This window comes from Gavia stellata, chromosome 11, assembly GCF_030936135.1.
Source record: "Gavia stellata isolate bGavSte3 chromosome 11, bGavSte3.hap2, whole genome shotgun sequence".
Classification (NCBI taxonomy): domain Eukaryota; kingdom Metazoa; phylum Chordata; class Aves; order Gaviiformes; family Gaviidae; genus Gavia; species Gavia stellata.
The window spans coordinates 1127547-1144415 of record NC_082604.1 but is presented as its reverse complement, the minus strand read 5'-3'; the positions used below and the strand labels follow the sequence as shown (position 1 = coordinate 1144415).

At 41.1% G+C, this 16869-nt stretch overlaps 1 protein-coding gene across 2 annotated transcripts in view; it reads right to left on the bottom strand.

Moving 5' to 3' along the window:
* FARP2 (FERM, ARH/RhoGEF and pleckstrin domain protein 2) overlaps positions 1-16869 on the bottom strand; it is an 82139-nt gene that overhangs the window by 30946 nt on the left and 34324 nt on the right. Inside the window, exons 6-13 of one of the 2 annotated variants that reach the window (XM_059822493.1) lie at positions 16281-16395; positions 8676-8823; positions 7222-7317; positions 5677-5840; positions 5464-5532; positions 4265-4322; positions 3321-3563; positions 2622-2628 (exon numbers count right to left, since the gene is read on the bottom strand). In XM_059822493.1, coding sequence (XP_059678476.1) covers positions 2622-2628; positions 3321-3563; positions 4265-4322; positions 5464-5532; positions 5677-5840; positions 7222-7317; positions 8676-8823; positions 16281-16395 — 900 coding nt within the window. The remainder of the gene's footprint in view (positions 1-2621; positions 2629-3320; positions 3564-4264; positions 4323-5463; positions 5533-5676; positions 5841-7221; positions 7318-8675; positions 8824-16280; positions 16396-16869) is intronic. The other variant, XM_059822494.1, reaches the window with a different exon arrangement.

The following is a 16869-nucleotide window of genomic DNA, read 5'->3' as shown; positions in this document are numbered from 1 at the left end:
TGAAAACACAGGCAGCTCTTTCCTAAGATCTCTTGAAAACCTAGAGGATTTAGTTGGATTTATTCCCATTATTAAGCAATTCTAAAACATTTAGCGAGAATGCTTGTGATTGAGGCATAGAAGGTGAAATGGAGGCAGACATGGTTATATGTAAATAGCTGAATGCTGCTTCTTTTTTTAAAACATCAAAGAAATTAACAGCCTTCCCCTAAATCTTTATCTACGTATTTGTCCCTGACTCCACCACCCGTAAGAGAGTTTGCGGAAAGAAGTCTTCTTCCTGTTTTTTAAGTTATATAATGTAGTTAGTTGTGGGAAGGAAAACAGACAAACCACCTAAAAACATACTTCAAGGTACCAGCCCTGGCCACAACTGAAGACCTCCTCCAAGTGCCTACTTAGAAATGTCATATTACGCATCCACGACGTCGCCTCCACAGGTATGAAGAAAGAAGAGCCAGAACACACATTCAACAGAAGAAAAAAAAAAAAACGCATAGCGCTTATAAACAAAAAAGAGCAATCAAACTGCTGTACGTTCCTGTAGGTCCAAACTAATCCTTTGTTCTAAATTGATTTTCTGTGCCACGGGCAAAGTCGACAGGTTTCTCATGGAACTACAGCGATTCCACTCAAACACAGTAACCACGACGTAAAAGCAAGTGCTGCGATGAATAATCATACCTTGGTAAAAACTAAACTAGAAGAAATGAGTGACTAAAGGAGGTTTTACCTCCTCGTGTTCTACCATCCATCGAGAGGAATTGCCTTGAAGTTTTAATTATCAGAATTTTGAGAAATAATAGTATTTTTTAAATGTTTGAGTGAAGAACGAAGGTCTTTTTTGATCAAGACCACATTTAAGAAAACTGATATGAATAATATCAAGCGTAAAGTTATGCTTGTAACCGTAAGCTGCTTATTTTGGAGGTGTGGATTGTACTAGTACTGCACTCTGCCCTTCTGGAAACTGCGAAGGATTGAAAACTGGGCAACAGGGAACCCCAAAAGCAAACGCCTGAAGGAGATGATGCTTTCCGTCACAAGGTTTCGGTCAGGTGTTATGTATTTCACATTCTTGCTCGTAACAAAAGCAAAACACTCTAAAAAATGCTATTACAAGCTGAAGCTCAGAATTTCACCCCCCCAGTCCATCAGGTTGGCAGACAGGAAGGACGTTTCACAACTTTTAGTGTTTCACCTCAATAAATGTTGCTCAGTTAGACGTGACCGGTTCGGTAACTCTCTTTTCAATTACGCTTTCAGACTTACAGATCAAAGTCTCGCATCAAAATCACCCGACTAAAGAAATTTATAATAGCAGTGAAGCTCAAACTGTTGTCTACAGTATTCGCTCCTCCTAACACCTCAATTTCTCAGAAAGATTACGGTGTTTTTCTGAATACAGCTCGTATTTTAAAGACAGAGTTAAAGCTATCACTGGGTTTACCACCACCTGTCTTCCACAGATAAAGGACACTTTCATGAATTAATTTGTAAGCATTTTTATGCAGAGCGATTAAATAAAGAAAAAGAAGGTGAGACAAAATGCAAAGTGCTTTTATAGTCGACGCATGTATCTCCAAACCGCTGCAAAGCCGCAGGGCACTTGTTTGTTGCTGGACTGCTGAAGGCACTTTGAAGTCAGAAAATGCAATGATTGTCTTCACAAGAAGTTTTGGCGACCGCTTTGATTGCGTACACATCCCCTCTTCTGAACCACCACGTCGGTTATTTATTCTTCGATGTACACCGCAGACATGTTGCATAAGCTGGTATTTTAAAACTTTCCTTCACAGTTGATTTGAAGATTGCCCATTTTTTTTGATTGTGGAAACAAAAAGAAACCCCAAATGAGGACTCTCACTGCAGTGCAGGAAAACCGCTAATTCACTGGATGCGGCAGCTTGTTAACAAGAATGTGCAAAAGTGACTGTTGCATTCGGGTGTTGGAGGAACAGCATATTATAACACACTCTTACGGATACATTTATAGCCAAAGAAATCCTTCAATATACTGTAATTTGTGATGTCTGCCTGAGCCCGCTGATCCTACTAAACTTCGGTGAAATCAGTGGTTTTTCCTAAATGCAGTATTTTGCGAACATTGTAGCCTATTATAACACATTCTGGATGCAGTGCGATGCATATAATGCAGCACCAACGCTAGGATGCATTGAGGGAAACTGAAAAAAAAAAGATCAACAAGATCATGTGATTTAAAATCCAGCCACTGGATTAGAGTTTGCTTTCTTAAAGTGACTGACATCACACCCTTTTGACTTCGAAGCCTGAAGAGCATAGAGGGATTCCTCACAATAATCAAGAATCAATCAATTGGCATGTGCCTTCTCTGTCCAGTCTTCTTGCGTGAGATTTTTTAAATTATTCTGAAAGTCAAAAGCAAAGTTATCACTGGTGGCTTGAGCAAAAGGGTTACTAAAAAAAAGGTTTACATCCAGCGGCGCAGCAGTTTCGGAGTCCCAGGAGTCTGTGTCTGTGCTGCTGGAGTCTTCCGTGGTGGTAGGCGGATAGCTCAGCTGTTCCAGCTGGTCAATAATGTCCGTGAACTGAAAGGCTGAGCTGGACTCGGAGCGGACCGAGTAGGCGGGAAAGTTCACCATGGAACTGGCCTCCGAATGGTTGGCGGAGCTGTACGCGTGCAGGGAGGACGTACCGTTCAGCGGCAAATTATTGAGGGAGCTGCTCTCGGAGCGGTTGTTGATGAGCGAACTCGTTTCGGACGGGCTCAGGAGGCTTTGCATTCTACTTGCTTGGGCCTTCACCTCAAACAGCTCTGAGGTATCTGATGGTCTCTCATTGCCATTGAAATCGCTCCCTTCTTCAAACTCAAACTCATCTTCCATGTTCATATCTACTGCTTCGGTTGAGTACCTGTCAGGGCTTGACTGAGAAGAGACCGCATTTTGCTGAAGGGCATCTGTAGTTAAGCCAGGCGACTCCATCACACGCTTAGAAAAATCAGAGCCCTTTAACTCTAAACCACCGTACATGTATGAAAACGCCTCAGAGCCCCCAGCAAAAAAGGAAATTTCTGCTGGGTCATCATCAATAAATTCCTCTGACACCTGTAACTGTGAATTTGTCAAGGTGAAAAGAGGGGCACCCCGACCGCCATGCTGATGCTCTTGTTCAGCAACGAAAACACCTGTGGTAAAGTCATCCTCATCATTGTCATTTTTACAAACAGCGACCCTGTTCTCCTTACTACTCTTCTCTACGTCTAGATCTAAACCGCAACCACTCTCAACAACAGGACAAGCAGGGTTACAGGTTCCTGCAACACTACCAAACCCAACACCTTGGAGCATGGGAGATCCGGGCTGCTGCATCACTTTCCTCCCCGCTTCTTCTACTGGCGCCGCAGTGGTTTTTTCTGGAATTCTTGCGTATGGCACTCGGGGATCCAAAGAGGAAGGGCTGGTTTCTGCAAAGATGGGCAGGACAGGAGTAGAAGCGGCCGATGAGTGAACTGAGTGGAAGGGGGCAGCTGCTGAGGCAGGAGACCCTGGGGTTCTCAAGCCCTCAGTGAATGGGACACTCTAAGAGGGAAAAAAAGTAGAAACACAACAGATAAAAAGGTTTTTATAATACAGAACAAACAAATGCAACATCCAGTTCCTGAGGCAGAAGGAATATGTGCTTCGGAAGAGCTCGCTTTACAGCAAACAGAACGTTGCATACAGAAACAGATCCAGCATCCCCAGTAAGGGGCAAGATCTATTTTCCTGAATTCTGATAACTGGGAGGTTAAATCCATGTATTTTATAGCCTCTGCTGAAAAAGCATCCACAGGGAAATAACACAAAACAACGACGGCAAAATCCTGTGATGCTTCCTTAACCTCTCGCACGTAAAGGAAGTGCATTCAGCGCAACACTCGTTTCTTGCCACTGATTGTAGGAGGCATCTATACAATGAACTCAAGACTTCCACGGAAAGCAGTTAGTACCTGAAGACAAACTAATCCTCTGAAATAATAACATACTAGAAAGGATGACATTTTCTTTTAAGCTGAACACTGAAAAGGAAAATATTACTCACTTTAGACTCCATTGGCTACAACTATCAAAACCGATACCGCTCGCAAAAAGAAGAAAAACTGTGCGTCAGGGATGAAGATCAAAGAGTGAAAATGATTCCAGACAAACAGTTCACTCAGATCCCCTTTCCTTCACCGTCACCTCGGAAAGCTGTTTGACAGCTTCCCTGACTGCAGTATCGAGGGTGCTGCAGAACTGACCTGTTTTGGCATGTCGGTGTTGGAAGCGCGAGTGGACGCTCGGGCTTTGCTGTGCCTCCTGCAGAACAGAAAGCAGCCTGTGAGTTTTCAAGACACGAGTCAGCCTCCTCCCTTCCCCATTCAGCTATTTCCATTCTAGTAGCCAACAGAAACGTCTCAAGCTGTGTTTTATCATGTTTTGTTAACAATTAGTTCGAGATTTAAAAAGTCACAAGAGTTGTGAATTAAACAACGCAGGAGTAAGAACCATACAGAAAATGGAATAAAGCAAGATCCGGATCATTCATACCCCTGAAGGAGAACTCAAAAGCAACTTGGGGCAGAAGACCAGACTAAATAGCACGCTTAGTTTAACTTCTTCCTTTGTCATCAGTATAAACATCTACAAATGAATGGCTTCAAAATCAGAATGAGTTGATCTGTAACAATTTTCCAAACACCTTACAATTCAGTCACCCATATAATTTATGGCATATAAAATTCTATACGTTACACCCCAAAAAGTGGTATCCTGCATCACACTCATGGTTAGATTCAGTCTCTGTCAAGAATTTACTAGAAAATCAATCTTCCACACAGAAAAGGAGCTCGACTGGAGTCTAAGACATTAAAAATATTTATTAATAGTAGATTAATGCAATCTTCTTAGAATTCCTAGTAAGTTCCTATAATCTTTCAGATGAAAGACTATAAGGAGTTTCCCAGATGTAGACAGGATCGTTTCATAGTCAAGTAAGTCAATGACAATTTTACAACAAAAATGCACATTCTTTATTTACTTATTGATATGTTTAGAAATGAATGAGTACTTAAGGTCACAGCTTCAGACTTGCAGATCCCAAGTTCAATTACGAGCTCTGCCACTGGCTGCTTGCGTAGCTACAGTGACATACCGACAAGTCCTCACTAATTTCAATGAATCTTCAGAACGTACTGAACTTTTAGATGGCTAAGTCACACATTGTCCACAGACATTCAAATGCAATACTGAAACTTCCCTAAGCTTCTTTACATCATCACAGAATTATAAATTCTTTTAATTTAGTTCAGCTACCTTAAATTTGAGGTAGACCTCATTAACCGAGAAGTCAGCAAACGACCATGCCTCCAAGCATCATTTAGAAACACTGAAATTTAGGGAATAAGGGCACTGTGAACGTCTCACCTACATTTCACCCTACGAAAGTATCTGTACTTACCTTTCATACGGGGTTTTCTTCATCCCGCTGTCCTTAATATAATCCACTAGTTGCTTCTGTGTTCGTCCACTGTGAACCCACAAAGTACAAACGTTACGAAACGCGGCGGATGAGAATTATAGATGGAATGATTTAGAATATTTTTTCCTTTTGATCTCATTTTCTAAGACATAAGGAATCGAGCTTTAATAAATCTGTTACGTTTCTCCCTACCTGTATCTGAAAGATGACCCTCTGGTGAAGAACACTGCTTTAGCCTTGGGCTTTGGCTGATCAAAGAGCCTAAAGAACGTGTGATATTCAACGCAGATTTTCCAGAAGTTTTTACACTCATCCCTACTTCCCAAAAGAAACTCCAACGTATCTTGATACGGGCCCTGGGAACAAAACACAAAAGCTAAGTAGCACATAAAATGGCAATGGAGGAGTAAAGGAGAGTACAAATAGGTGTCAACAAAAAAGCTGAACTCCAGTGAGATGCAGTATTTTGCTAAGTCACTTCTCGTATGCCTTAAAGCACTGGAAGTGATTCTGAATGCAGTTTAAATCATTTAATAGCTTTCGAAGTATTTGTTTACCTTGAACCTGTCAAAATGTTTAAAATGCACTTGACTTTAGAAAGACGCTGGATATAAGCCACCTTCAGAAATATGGATCATAAAGTAATTTGAAAGAAAGGAAAATCTTGAAGTGAAATAGTAGCAATTTTAAACTCCTCTTTCCTTAGAAGTTCTGATGCTTGTCTTGCCTTCTGAGATTTAAACGAGACCGGAAAATACTGCGTATGTCAGAGCACAGTTATCACGTGAAATTTCTGAGGGTGTCTTTACGAGAGACATCGCTACAAACGCAGACAATGTGTCCTGCTCCGGGTTTCCTTGATACACCTAACTGTAGTATGTCCAAACATATTTTTCTTCCCATTTTAATACAACCCTAGGTTGAACATAATCTAGTCATCCGGTGTGGAAACAACAACAACTCTGATGACATCTGCAATCAAAAGCATCTACTGTAAAGCAGCCAAGCACAGAAAATAACACTTCTGCTATACAGGCGTACAGAAAAGATAAGGCTCGAATCACACAGCCCTTAAAATTAAGCTCCTACAATATAATCTCAGCCATCTGTTCTTTCCTGAAGTGTATCAGGTTATTCTCATTTGAATCAAGGGACTCTCTACCAGATTTTTCATTCGAGCAGCACATATTCAACAAGTTCCTGGAGGAAACGGTCATATAAAGCAATCATTGTTTGCATCAGCAGTGGACTACAGTGTTCTTTTAAGGAGCTACAGCCAAAAGCACTCCCTAACACACTTTCACCTAAACAACAGAGATCTACGATTTCAATGCTTGAGTTACCTCAGTGCATTTCGACAACAACGGATCAGAGAGTTCATGAGAGTGTTAACCTCCATTTATATCCAAGGGAAATACTAAATGTAACTTCTTCTGAGTAAAAGTACTGAGACAGGATGCACCAAATACTTGGGGTTTGGTGTTTTTTTTTTCTATCTTACATTTACACATGCGTACGCCTATGTCAAGGATAAGCTGAGGCTGATATATGAAATCTAAAAATCTAAGCTGACAGATGTGGAGTGAGAAAGGGAAGATTTCTACTTGAATGATGAAGCCAAGCCTACCCCGCTGAAGTTGGTTTATAAAATTACAAACTCTAGAATTTTTCATAATAAAATGAAGAATACGTATTTTTTTTTAACACTGACCAGCCCACTATTACAATAAAACTTACACAAACCTCTGGGTGGAGTTTAATAAGGAATCTTTTCCTCTTGAAGCTTAGTTTACGGACCTTCGACCAGTTGAAGGTATTGATTTTCGTATTACCCTGAATTAAAATGATAACAGTCAGAAGTTGGCAAAAGTTTCAGAAGTAAGAGCAGCAATCAAAATTCTGTTGCGGGCATATAGACATGTGCGTGTCCACACACATCACTCCCCCCCGACCCATTCGGTTGGATTTTTATTTCTGGTGACAATATTCCTTCAAACAATTTCATCTTTCAGTACAGGGATAGCTACAAGTGTGCGATGGCTGGCTGGCTGGCTCTGCGTAGACACTAGAAAACTGAATGAAAACCTAGAAAATTGGATGGGAAAGGAACGTTCAACCCCATCAATATACAGGTTACTTTACGGTACGAGCAAGATGAGGGTTTCGTTTTATTTAACACGCTTTCCTTTTCCTCTGCACAGAACTCTAGACACGCTCCTCCAAGCCCATTTTTTGGCAGTACAATATACTGAGGAGTATTTGCCACGTGCATGAGGAATCCTGCCAAGCTCTCTCGCTCACAAGCCTGCTTATTTGGCTAAAACCGGGCTAAAACCAGGCTCTGCCTTCACCCTGCTGCCCTACATCAGCCCTCCCTGTACCACTGACTCCCAAAGGTTTGGGGAAGGACCCCGCCAGCGCTCGCTACCGCAGCAATTCTCCCGTCGCTCTCTATAAGCAAAGGGAGACCAAAAAAAATGGCACTTAAGACCCAAATGAGCTGAAATGATGGAAACCTCAGGGGCTGAGAGGCCACTGGGGAGGACCGAGAGGAACTGCAGGACTGCAGCGGCTGGCGCATCTGCGAAGAGAAGCCGCCCCGCAGTAACAAAAGAACAGGTAAGACACAAAATGAACGGAAAATGAGTGCCCAAATGGAAATATTTCAGTAGGTCGGCTGAAGGGGGGAGGAAAATAGTATGATCGCATTCATAAATGGAACTCTGATCATTGAGTTGCTTATTTAATACGACAAAAGTAGTAATTCTAACTGGTCCAATACGTCAATGAAACAGCACTTCTATACACTAAGAGCAATGTCATCCCAGCAAAAATACCCTGCAACATTAAAACAGGGGAAATGGAACCAAAATTCCAGGGTTACAGACCTGTTCCAGGGCTGTACCAAATGAACTGATTTTCTTTGAACACATACGTAACTTCCAGACAACAAAAACCCTTCTACTTCGGTGTCACTGTTGGTTTTGGGGGTTTTGATGCTCTTCTTTCTGCACCAACAAAGGCAAACTGCACCAAACAATATTTTGGGGGCTTAAATGACACTCCCTTGACCATAAAAATGTGCGAAGTTTTAAAACCAGAGAGACCTGAAGTTAAAATGAGAGACTTACTCCCAAGACCTGCTAATGGAGAGACAGATACACGTACGCAGTCCGCTCTCCCCACCTTACCTGGAATACCAGCACACCCATGTGTGAAACAGCTAAATTAATTTTGGTGCCCTCACGGTCAGCCGCAAGGTGAAATCTGATGCCGTACATCTCCAGCTTCCGAGCAATTTCAAGCACTTGAAAGTCTGATTCAGCGGGAGTCTGACCCCTATAGCGAGGAAGAAAAATAAAGTTTTAAGAACAATCTGATTCTACAATATTGCCAACATGGCTAACTCACTTAAGTCTTAACTCCGGCACTAAATGAGAATTTTCTACCGCAGTTTCACTCCAAGTTCAGTATTACACTGAAACTTTTGTAATAGGAGCAATATGCAACGGCAGTTGACCAACCTAAAACGCATCCCATAGATAGAGGCGCTGAAACAAATGTTAACAAGTTCCGAACTTTTTCAGTTTAGAAACAATGAAGTTGAACAAACCAAAATTCAATCCACAATGCTCCTTCTTCTGCTTGCTTGTACACATATTAATATTAACCAGATAAAAAGTGAGAGATGAAAGAGCTGCACAACCAGCACGATAGAAACAAGGCAAATATTGCAACAGAACGACCCATTTCAGGTAGTTTTGGGACTACATCAGAATTATTCCGCTAGCAGCATGGGGTGCAATGCATTCCCCCAGTCTTTGGCTGTATGATTTCCTCCTTGCCAAGGAATCCCGAGAAGGATTTTAAAAATGGTTTTTGAAGTATCATCCGCTGTTGAAATGACTTCGAAAACAAGAGGAAGGCGTACACACATGGAGCACCTCCTTTTTGAGCGTACACAAAGTCCAAGCAAGCGATACAGACTGTTACGGACCCTGGCACACACCAGTCACAGATCCAGCCTGCATCTATTTCTCCGCAAGTTTGCCGAAGACAAACAACTGACATTTTGTTTTCCTGCGTGACAAAACAGTCCTGTATCTTCCCCCCGCCTCCCCTCCGCCAAGACCCCAAAATACGGACCACCTCAAAATACGTAATTTCACAAGCCTTGGAATGATCTAATGAAGCACCGGTGCTTGTATTGACGAGACCTCTTCCCTACAAGTCAAAACTGTCTTTATCAGTTCAGGGGTCCTGACAGTGGGTTTGGGATACTCCAAGAAGCAGCAAATGCTGCCGTGGAAGGAGTTCTTGCTACTGAACGCGCCGCAATTACGGTGCAAAGTAAGAAAAATCCTTATTGCAAACACAAGCCTGTCGCCTAAGGTAGTCTCTGAACTAAAAACATACCGCAAGACGATGCTACCGCCCAATTTTAGGCATAAATAGGGTCGAGGAGAACTAGCCGAGGCAGGAGACCCTTCTCCTGCGCTAACTCGAGGGAAACACAAGCAGTACCGGACCTGCCGGGGCACTGGGACTGGTGAGGCTGCTTCAGCCCCAGCTGTATAAAGTGAGCCCTGCCTCCCTACTGAAAATAATTAGAAATAATAAACATTACGTTACTTCCAAGCAAGTGCCACATGAGCCATCTAAGCTAGCGCATGCATTGAATCGTTCCTGCAACGTGCAAGTTCGCTAGGATAATCTTACAGGTCTTTCCCAACCTTAGTGATTCTGTGACTCTGTGATAAATGTAATAGTACAAGGAAGACACAGGGGATAAAAATTGATTATTATTCTATTTACAACCAATTAGCGCTGAAACCAGATTAGATTCCTGCACATACAGGCAAAGACAAATTTTAAAAATCCTGTTTTCCAAGAAATGGCCTTCCTTCCATAAATCCGTATTTCATTTCATTAATTTCATTTCATTCATTTCATTAAAACAGATGATAAAATCTTTGTAGAATGATCTATTTTCGTGTACAGCGTAGTGCCAACCGCAACGTCGGTACTAAATACATTTTCCCGCTACCCTGACTTGCCTTTCTAGGCATGCTCCTTAAAAATACCTCCTTCTACCTACCTATGGTCATGTTTTAGATTAAACAACTTCTTTGCTCCATAGAGATTTCTTTTAAATATAAATTGAGAATATTGAAGTGAATGATTATGACGTTTGAATTCATCAGAAACAGGGATGATGACGATACATATTAACTGCACGTAGGAACTGTCTCTACAATTCAGAGCGCAATTATGAAACTTAGTTAGTATGCTAACATTGTAAAAATGGAAGTTGTTGGAATTAACAATGCTTCTTTGATTCTTAGTAAAATGCTCCTTCGACTAAAACACACACACAAAAATGCACTGAGAAAGGAAGCCTGAATGCACGTACATTTGACGACAGGGTTTCAACTGTATTCTATTGCCTTATTCATGCTGGAGGGAAAAAAATCATCTAAACCACTACAACAGGAAATCCCAAATTTATTTTGCCAACTGCAGAAAGCAGGGATTTAGTGAAGTTACTAACTTTACAAGTTCAGTCCAGATTCCAACCTTATGTAAACGTCAGTATTATATGACCCTGTATGTATAAAGGGATTGTAAAAACCAACCAGAGAAACAACAATCTGATTTCGAATGGAAAAAGAAATGCCAAACTACGTAGAGAGTCTTGTAGTTGCATTTCTGCCAGTGTTACCACTATGTGTACTGGTCATGTCTAAGAGCTTAAACTGGTAAAGCAGATTTCTCTTCCCCTTACTGACATGAGTAACGCTGGATGGAGTGTTTTTATAATGGCTTTAAGTGTTACTAGCATTTCTTCCACAGATTCCTTAACTGCGTCAAAATAGCCGAAGTACCATGGTTCCTGTTTATTAAACACATACAAGACAAAAAAGGTAGATCATAAATATTAATTTTGGCCACAGCTTCCGGAGTTACACTCTAAGAGCACTGTGCGTAACTCCCACCCACACTAATTCCTGCTATAATTCTTCTGAATAGAGCGACATTAAGAATGAAAGTGGTGCTTTGTCTTTTGAAGAGGATGCTGAGGATGCTAAGGCTGCCGGAGGTTGGGAAGGGGGGTTGGAAGGGAAGGGAAACAAAAATTAGGATCAAATAGCAACTAGAAAATTGGAGCTATATAGTACTAAAGATTCTTCATAAACAGGCCAATATAAGCGATGCAGAACCGCTGACAGTTATTTCACATTCCGTTAGGCATGATCCAAAGCACAGCGCATCTCGGAAAGAATAAAAAAACCTAACATTTTTAAGAGTGTTCTCATGTGAGTGTTCTCACACAACCTGCCTGTACCTACCAAGGAAGGAAGAGCCTCGAGCGGGGAAAGCCGGGAGCGATGCCGGGCAGCGCCCGCTGCACCACAAATGGTTACAAACGAGAAGTGGTTTCAGAGTAATTACCCTCAGATGTTTGCTGCAGCCTAAGCTGCCACCACCAGCCTGAAAACAATCTGGTCTAATTTTGTCCATCCATTAAGCAGATAAATCTACTTAATCTTCCCCAGGTCAATGGATAACAGACTATCTATTATAAGTATTTTCCAGCAAAAACTGCTGTCGGTGCAATAGGTTTTAGCGTATAGGTTCCTCACATACATCCATCTAGACAAATATTAGTAGTGTGTTACAATAGTCACGTGGCAATCGGGACTATCGATTCAAAATAAATGCTGTTAAATGATTTACAGAGCATTTAAAACTAGCAATTAATATAGAATTTTAAAGATGAAGTGTCAAAACGCTGCATGTGGAGAAATTGTTTAGACTATGTAGCAACCTATAGTTTTTCTAATCTACAAACAAGTTAAAGAATTTAAATCACGGACAACTAGGCTAACAGGTTGTGAAAGGACACGAGGGGTAAAAGTCAACGTAAGTATAAATATATCAGATCTTCTCTTTCTTTCCTGATTTAGGTATGTACGCACAAACAAAAAAACCACAGCCATCCGAACGCAAGCAAATTCTGTTATGTTTAATTCTGGACTACACTCACCCCGCAGCATGTATTCTACTCACACTACTTGCAGGAAGGCAGTAAACGTTGCATTTTGAGTGTCTGGGGTGCCAGGATTTAACTGCACCACCAGCAATACACCAGCTTCAAAACAGAAACTTTTTTTTTTTTTTTAATAAACTATAGAAATAGAATAAGTAAAGTTAAATTCAGGCTCTTGCTGAAGCAACTAAGTAATGTGCTATACCAAAAATATAATTTATCCTGTTTACTGTTACTACATTTGTAAAGTTAAATATAGAAACCGTATTTCTATATTTGTGAAAGTAAAAGAAAGTATTTGTAAAAGTGAAAGAAAAAAATTCAAGGATATTTACTAGAAAATAAGTTTTCAATTCCAATCTTTCTGAATATAACACTCTCAATATATTTTCTCTTCTTTTGATACAGAACGGATCGGATACACAGATTCTGTTTTATTCAGCTTTATGTTCTTCTACCACTTCTAACAGCTATGGTGAAGCAATTAAAAAAAAAAATAAATCAAACCACAACTTTCTAACGTGAAGAGACACTCCATAGTGTCATCCAAAGCGACTGAGCACCCTCTGCAAAGCCATACTCATCCTCCTGCTCCCCCAACTCACGCCCGGCGCTGGAAAGTGTCCTGCTGAAACTCCAGCCCAAGAAAGCCGAATCGATGCTCCCGGCTTGATACGACACAGAAACCTCCCGTAAACTGGAGTACGAGTAAGTGTGTTCAAGGCAAAGCAAGGGCTGCAAAGAAGGAAAACTGATGTAGTAGCACGCTGGAGGATGAGCCATCCTGCCAGAAACGGGTTTCTTTTCCTGGAGGCTCTGTTTGTAGGAGAAGTCTCTGTCAGAAGTGATCATCAGTGGAAGAAAATATCAGTCTGCTAGAGGTCAGTGGGAGGAATAATAAGGTCAACTGAAGTAAATAAAAATTTTTTTAAAACCCCGCAAAAATAAACACATGACGCACAAGGATGATGAGCGCGAGAAGCATCTTGTCCGTTTAACTGCGCTGCGCGTCGCCAGAAAGGAGACGAACGCCCGAGACCCACGCTCCCCCTTGCTCCTTGTAACAGAAACGAGGAAAAACGCGTCTAAACTGAGAAAATGTGGGACCTTCACAACTCCTACTAAAAATGGAAAAGGGTGGCCAATACTCCCTGGGTAAGGGAAGAGAGAAGAGCCGTGTAAGGAAGTCACAGCTATTTTTAGGATTGCAGTGCTTCCAAAATTACATCTCCCTAACAAAAATTTTTCCAAAGGCGCAGGGGGATTGACAACATGCGTCCAAGGGACGTCCAACGCTCGACTGTAACCTTTTCTAACCACATGCCTCAGCTTTTAATCTTAATGTGGTTTGAACGTAGACTTCTAAAACACTGCTTTAAAATAAGATTTGCAATCGTTTTAGTCATATGGCTGTATTAGACGCAATTCTCATTAAACTAATGAAAAGTACACTTAGGAAGCAAGGAAATCTTTTCCTGTTAACCTTCCTCTGACTTCTTCCTGATAGGCAAAAAGAGAAACTTTCCTCACTGTAAAGAATGATTAGAAGTAACTTCTTTGAAAAAAGCTCAAATCTAATTAATAAAACGACCAGTCCCTGACTCACTCAGAAGACAGTCACGACCTTTCCATCAAGAAAAGTAAACCAAGAAAATTCCCCGCAAGCAGAAGCGACTCAATCGTATCCAGACACGTCATTAATGAAGGGCTCTTCTGGGCACGGTCTGGATGTACTTAGCCCAGAACTATAAAAATCACACATCTCGTCTCAAATTTGAAAGCCATCAGCCTATACTGCATGGTGTCATCAAACCCTTTCATGAAGCCATTTGTAGCTTTAGACTCCACAGCGTCTTGCAGCACTAAGTTTCACGATGGCGTTACAAGTTGTATGAAAAGGCTGTTCCTCCTTTTCTTTTCATTTGCTTTGAAGTTACTGCCTAATCGTTCGTAGAATCACAGAATCGTTTAGGTTGGAAAAGACCTTTTAAGATCATCGAGTCCAACCGCTAACGTAACACTGCCAAGTCCACCACTAAACCACGTCCCCAAGCGCCACATCTACACAAATACCTCCAGGGATGGTGACTCAATCGCTTCCAGGGGTAGCCTGTTCCAAGTGCTTGATAACCCTTTCAGTGAAGAAATTTTTCAGCGCTTTTCTTTTGATGTGAGAAAAATAATGAAGTATTTCTGTGCAATTAATGGTTTCCCTCCCTCAGCTACCTTCTCCCAAGGTGAAGGATCCTAGCGTACATTTTAATTTAGTTCAAAATTACTACAAATTACTTCAAAACCACGTTTAGTTTGTTCCTTCATCATTTCCCCATGCACCTCCAAGGTTGAAAAGCAGAAAAAAAGTAACAAACACCTGATTTCATCAAGAATTGACAAAGCTGAAATTCCATCAGTACCGATCAGTACAACTGAAAATGGGTGATCAGAAAAAGCAAATGGTTAATTATTGAAATTCTCAGGAACTGATTTTCTAATAATACAGGGTGTATCTTAGCCTTAAACACAGATGCTGCCCTGAAAAACCTCCTCGTTCTGTCTTAAAAGAAAGTCAGTCAGCAGTAATCCCCGTGTTTACCCACGCAGAGCATAAGGAAAACTGAAATTTCTAATATAGTATCTGGATTGTAACGCAGAACCATGCACAATGAACCATGGTGCGGATATTCACAACTAATAAAAGCACTTCAAATCGCTACATCCTAAGACACAAAGTCTCAAAAATTACAGAAAAGACAGACCCTTCGGGTGAAATCAAACCTCCCTCACCATTTTATCAAACACCTCTTGATTTAACCTGTCGACTCTGGGAACTGCACAAGCGAGGTTAGGACCGTTATGGCAGGTAATAGGCTGAAAATTCTCAGCGATATTAACTGTGTGCTTAAAAGCCTAAAAGAACGAAGCTGTGGCAAATACAGATCGTGCAATGCAAACCCTGATCTTCCGAGGAGCATTTTGGTCACAACAGAGCCTCCCTGTAGGCTGACTTCTCTCTCACGAGCACCGTGTCAATTGTCTGCTCCAAATCTTCTTGCTTATCAAAATATTTTACACTGCACGCACCGAGTAGATCTTCACGTTTTAAGACCAGCCCGATCAGAGCGTAAAACACACAACCTTGCTGTACACTGAATGCGCACGGTGGGAGAAGCGGACATTTCAAATAATAAAGCATTCGTTGCTGCAGTTCCTGACTGTGTATTGGAATTAATTTTGTATTTGCGGCAAATCGTTTCTTCGTCCCTAATAAACTTTACTTATTTCAAGAATACTCCAGCTGTAAGATAAGGTGTTGCATAAATTCTGTTGAAAGGTATTTCTCCCCAACTTCCTCCACGCTTCTCCATCTCCTTTATGCTTAACGAGTACAATGCAATTGATTTCTAATCATTTAGACAAAAGCAAGACCTATGCATTTGATGGCAAGCTGAACTTAAACTTTGTAGACCGGAAATTCTGAAGAATGATTTTGCCTAAAACCGTTATTACAAGCTCACGAGAGCTTTCTTTGGTACGTTATTAAAGGCACACTGAAAAAGCACTTGAGAAAAACTACTGCCCAACAACTCGGTCCTAACTATGGAACTATTGCTACATCCAGCTTTTCTTGGTAGATGTAAATGGTGTTTAACTTACACAATCTTAACATCATCCTAACACGCAGCATGCCCGACCTCACCAAGCGAGCCCATCTGCTCCCCAGGAGTATACATTAACCCTCACTTACACATGCCTCCTGTGGAACTCCAGGATCTTTCCTTCAATTCTTTCCTGGTTTGGCAAATACTGGTTTGTTTTAAGGTGTTCTCGATCCTCTGATTCATCGAAATCCCCTATTTCGGCTATCACAGAAAACAAAACGACGTTAGAAGAAGAAGAAACAATGCAAAAGGAACAATGACAGAAAATACTTGGTACGGTATTACAGACACCCCAAGAGCCAGAACGTATTTTCCTTTAAGTGCTTCAAATTTGTGCACTAAGTTTTGTATCCAGCTTCATTTTACAAAACACTCACCTTTATCCCAAGCAGACTTCTTGGGGATTATAGCAGTATTTGAACATGGTTTGGAAAATTTAGACTTCTTTACGGTCAAAGATGCGAGACTTGCAGAAGACCCGTGAGGTGGTCTAAACATTTCTTCCTTACAGATACCTCACACCAAACCATCATATATCAATTTAATTTTTCTAAATATACCTACAATAGTTATGGACAAGCCTACTTGGGGAAAAGGCAAATTAGATTTTAGGAATTGTCCAAAAATAAATATGTAGCAAAAAGAGAAAGCAGTGATATGTGACTATAAATCCCC